This window comes from Hypomesus nipponensis, chromosome 21 (assembly GCF_054491055.1).
Source record: "Hypomesus nipponensis isolate SF chromosome 21, ASM5449105v1, whole genome shotgun sequence".
Lineage (NCBI taxonomy): Eukaryota > Metazoa > Chordata > Actinopteri > Osmeriformes > Osmeridae > Hypomesus > Hypomesus nipponensis.
The window spans coordinates 1815001-1820000 of record NC_140381.1 but is presented as its reverse complement, the minus strand read 5'-3'; the positions used below and the strand labels follow the sequence as shown (position 1 = coordinate 1820000).

General features: G+C 46.7%; 1 protein-coding gene across 1 annotated transcript in view; it reads left to right on the top strand.

The window, feature by feature from the left end:
- The window catches only part of dennd1c (DENN domain containing 1C), a 15475-nt gene that overhangs the window by 4216 nt on the left and 6259 nt on the right, over positions 1-5000 (top strand). The window contains exons 6-15 of the mRNA XM_084685905.1: positions 99-168; positions 252-332; positions 490-570; positions 2418-2471; positions 3093-3203; positions 3369-3469; positions 3727-3772; positions 3880-3978; positions 4369-4491; positions 4976-5000. The exon at positions 4976-5000 is cut by the window's right edge and continues 77 nt beyond it. Coding sequence (XP_084542031.1) covers positions 99-168; positions 252-332; positions 490-570; positions 2418-2471; positions 3093-3203; positions 3369-3469; positions 3727-3772; positions 3880-3978; positions 4369-4491; positions 4976-5000 — 791 coding nt within the window. The remainder of the gene's footprint in view (positions 1-98; positions 169-251; positions 333-489; positions 571-2417; positions 2472-3092; positions 3204-3368; positions 3470-3726; positions 3773-3879; positions 3979-4368; positions 4492-4975) is intronic.

Genomic DNA, 5000 nt, shown 5'->3' with positions numbered 1-5000 from the left:
GTGACTGTGTGTAAGTGTGTGTGTGTGTGTATGTTGTGACTGTGTGTGTGTGTGTGTTGTGACTGTGTGTGTGTGTGTGTGTGTTCCCTTCTGGACAGCTACCTTCCCTGGTTTGAAGTCTTCTACAAACTGCTCAACAATCTGGCAGATTATCTGACCAAGGGACAGGTGAGGTGATGATGACAGATGGATGTTTCCCCTGATATCCCCATGATGTCCTATATCATTTGTAACTTCCTGCTCCCCAACAGACCAATGAGATGCGAGAGCTGCTGAACGCCCTCTACAACCAGCCGATGCCATTGGCTATAGGATCTATCACTCTTCAGATGGTAAGGCTGATCCAGCCCACGACAGCTTGGTCAGTGTGATGACATCATAAATCTGGGTTGCTAGGGAACGCATTAGGAATCTCTTGTCTCGACCGATTGGGTAGGGAAAAAAGGGAATCACATTTTGTAGTTAGTGTGTATTCTGTTTCTCATCGAGGGAGAACAGCTATTGGTCAGAACAGATGGGCCCGGCCCACTTGGAAACTCCTCATATCCAATGGGAGAGGGGCAGGAAGGGGTGAGTCACGAAGCCTCCCCTGGATTTGCTCTAAGCCCCTGAACTCTAACAGACCATAATCTGGACTAACATCCTACTTTTTAAAGTAATTACAAATAATCCCACAAAATCAAACTAACATTTTAATCTCAACTCAACCTAATATGGTCTGGATCTACACTCTAGAATAAAATCTGACAGGACTGGCACCAAGGGCGTCGTTAGGCCTATTTTAGGGGGCTTCAGCCTCCCTAAAATGTTCTTCAGCCCATCTAAATAATTTGGCATTATTGGCTGTTTATTTTTATTTTTTGACTGTTTTTGACTAATGAACACTATGAACTGTCTGAAACAATGGATATCTGCGGCCCCAAATGGGCCCCCAGAGAAATTGCCGCAAGCTACGCGCGCAAACATGCCACTCCCATTGGGGCTAAGCCCCCCCTTCCTTTGAATCTTAGAAACGCCCCTGACTAGCACTCTTGAACCTAATCTGGTTTAACAGCAGTTCCCAACCTGTGGGCCATGGCCCACTAGTGGTCCGTTAGGGTAATGCAGGTCGGTCGCCAAACCAATTAAAAATTTAATATGAAAAATGTATACATATCTAAATATTTTTACTGTTGGTAAATTATTATAATAAATTCTTACTAATATATGATATTTTACCTTTAATTCATCATTACCAAAACGCCAATAATTACACTTGGCACTATGTCGGTAGTTAATTGACGTGTCATATTTGTTCCAATGGATACTTTAACGTTTGTTCTGTCAGTTTCCTGACAACAACCTGAAGATCTCCGCGAGGGTGACCTGTTATGAAAAAAAAAGCCATAAGCCGCACAATCTGAGTGTAGGTTTAAGAGAGCAATAGCTAAATTGCTATTTGCTATTGATAGTAGCTAGTTAACATGATCTGTTCTGGTTATTCTAAGTAACGTAATTTCACCAGAAGCTCTAAACCTGACCTATTTTTTCACGGAAATAATTATCCCTGTCGTGTACATAGCCAATAAAGCAGTTTGCTATTTAACGTTATGTTTTATGGAAACTACAATGTGTGCTTACTGTGGCGCTGATGGACACTTTATCTTCTTTGATCGCTCAAATATAGTTAACCGTGAAAGCAAACTGTTTGGCTCCTGTGATGTTCTTAAACTGTGATAAACGCGAATTAGGATGTGTTGCTGGGGGGCCGCTTAAATATGTGAGCTATGCAAGTGGGCCGCAAAGTGGAAAAGGTTGGGAATGGCTGCTCTAGAACCTACTCTGAGTTGAACTAACACTCTACAATTTAATCCGGCCTGGGTGTCGACTAATTATCTCTGTGGTACTTTCAGACATCCCAAGTTGCAGAAACTCATTTCCGGCAGCCCCCCCCCCCCCCCCCTGAAACGATGTCATGATTGGCGATATGCACCTATCTCTAACATAGATGACCATTTCCCAGTCTCTCGCTCGCTCGAAATACAAAATCCCCGATTTCCGGGAGATTGTATAGCGTTAGCGGACGTCAGGGAGCCGCAATTGAAATGCGGGAGACTCCCGGACCTTCTGGGAGACTTGGGATGTCTGGACTTTCTCTGTCATCGGCCTTTTGATTCTGTCTCTTTCTCTGCATCTTTTGTTTGGTCTCTTTTCTCCCTCTATCTCTACATTGTTTTCTCTCTCTCCATCCTCCTCTCTCTCCATCCTCCTCTCTCTCCATCATTCTCTCTCCATCATTCTCTCTCCATCATTCTCTCTCCATCATTCTCTCTCCATCATTCTGTCTCTCCATCCTTTTCTCTCTCCATCATTCTCTCTCTCCATCCTTCTCTGCATCAATCTCTCTCTCTTCTCCATCCTCCTTTTCTCTTCCCCAGATCCCCTACTTCATTGCTCCGGATCCTAAAGGTCTGCCTTCCATCCCAGAGAGTGTGAGTATGGCTGTGTGTGTGTCTGTATCTTCTTGTGTATAAGTGTATCTATATGTGTGTGTTACAAGTGTCACTCTGTCACTTCCTGTTTCAGGGTTGTGACCCTTTGTTGGCCACCAGAGGCCCTCGCTGTGTTTTTGGTTCTGTTAATCTGTTCTCATTATGACATTGTTTTCACCTGTGCCTTGTTTGTTCTGTGCTTTTTAAGTGGCTTGGATTTTTAGTTCTGTGCTTAGTTTTTCTCTGACCTGCCACAGAGTGAGAGTCATGCCTTTTTGATCTACTTTTGTATGTTATTTTCTGCTTCCAATAAAAGGAGGAAACATATTTTGGAGTCTGCTTTTGGGTCCAAATTTGCATTCCTGACATACTGCCACCCTCATCGTTATTGTGTGTGATGCGTGTGTGTGATGTGTGTGTATGATGCGTGTGTGTGTGTGTGATGCGCGTGTGTGTGTGTGTGTGTGATGAGTGTGATGCGTGTGTGTTTGTGTGTGATGTGTGTGTGTGTTTGTGTGTGATGTGTGTGTGTGATACGTGTTGGTTTGTGTGTGATGTGTGTGTGTGATGCGTGTGTGTGATGCGTGTGTGTGATGTGTGTGTGTGTGATGTGTGTTGCAGAGGAACCTGACAGAGCTGGTGTTAGCGGTGGATGTAGGGAACCTTCTCCAGCTGTACGCCAGCATGCTGTTTGAGAGACGCATCATCCTGTTCTCCAGCAAGCTGAGCACTGTAAGGACAGCACACACACACACACACAAGCTTAGACATATTCAAACACACACACATGCACACACACTGTATGTATTACAGGTTTGTCGCATCAGAGTGGTGATTTGCCATCTGTCTGGCGTTGTGTCATGTGATTGGTCCTGATTGGCTGGTGTTGTGTCCTAGCTGACAGCCTGCGTCCACGCCCTGGCCTGTGTGCTGTACCCCATGCACTGGCAACACATCTTTATACCTGTGCTGCCTCCGCACCTGCTCGACTACTGCAGGTGACACCTCACACACACACACACACACACACATACACACACACACACACACACACACCTGTGCTGTCTCCCCCCCTGCTGGACTACTGCAGGTGACACCTCACACACATCTATCACACATTTATACACACTGTATCCCTAACAGGTCTCTATTTTCATCTCTCTCTCTCTCTCTCTCTCTCTCTCTCTCTATGTCTCTCTCTCTCTCTCTCTCTCTCTCTCTCTCTCTCTCTCTCTATGTCTCTCTCTCTCTCCAGCGCTCCAATGCCCTATCTTATAGGAGTTCACTCCAGTCTCTCTGAGGTACCAACCGTCATCATCATCTTCATCATCTTCATCATCCATCCTCTCATCTCCTCTCCTACCTCCTCCCCTCCTCTCCTCCTCTCCTATCCTCTTCTCTCCTCTAGAGAGTCAGAGGGGTTCTGGAAGATGTGGTCATCCTGAACATCAACAGTAACACCCTGGACACACCCTTCAACGATCTGCAGAGAATCCCATCTGATGTGGTGTGTGTGTGTGTCTGTGTGAGGGAGAGTGTGTCTTTACAGGTATATGTGAGCACAATATGCTAATGAGCCAATTTCTGTGTGTGTGTATCTGTGTGTGTGTGTATCTGTGTGTGTGTGTATCTGTGTGTATGTGTATCTGTGTGTGTGTGTGTGTGTATCTGTGTGTGTGTATCTGCGTATGTGTGTGTATGTGTATCTGTGTGTGTGTGTGTGTGTATCTGTGTGTATGTGTATCTGTGTGTGTGTGTGTATCTGTGTGTGTGTATCTGGGTGTGTGTGTATCTGCGTGTGTGTGTATCTGTGTGTGTGTATCTGTGTGTGTGTATCTGCGTGTGTGTGTATCTGTGTGTGTGTGTATCTGTGTGTGTGTGTGTATGTGGGCTCCAGGTGTCGGGTCTGAAGCTGCGTCTGAAGCGACATGCCTCGTCTCCAGGGTGTGGTGTTGCTAAGGCCTTCCTCAGGGGCCAGGCTCTGCTGTTTGGAGGGTACAGAGACGCCCTGTGCCACACGGTCAGAACCACAACACAACTACAACCGCTACATAATGTCAACCGCAAACTTGCACCCGAACACGACCGCAACAGGGCGAAACCTCATTATAACCAAAACACATTCTGAACACAACCTCAGAACAAGATAACGACCCTGTTAGTGCTGCTGGAGCACCTCAGCCTGTCTTAACCTGCCTCAGCCTGTCCTAACCTGCCTCAGCCTGTCCTAACCTGCCTCAGCCTGTCTTAACCTGCCTCAGCCTGTCCTAACCCGCCTCAACCTGTCCTAACCTGCCTCAGCCTGTCCTAAACTGCCTCAGCCTGTCCTAACCTGCCTCAGCCTGTCTTAACCTACCTCAGCCTGTCCTAACCCTCCCCAACCTGTCCTAACCTGCCTCAGCCTGTCCTAACCTGCCTCAACCTGTCCTAACCTGCCTCAGCCTGTCCTAACCTGCCTCAGCCTGTCCTAACCTTCCTCAGCCTGTCCTAACCTGCCTCTCCAGGGAGAACAGCTGGCGTTTGACGAGA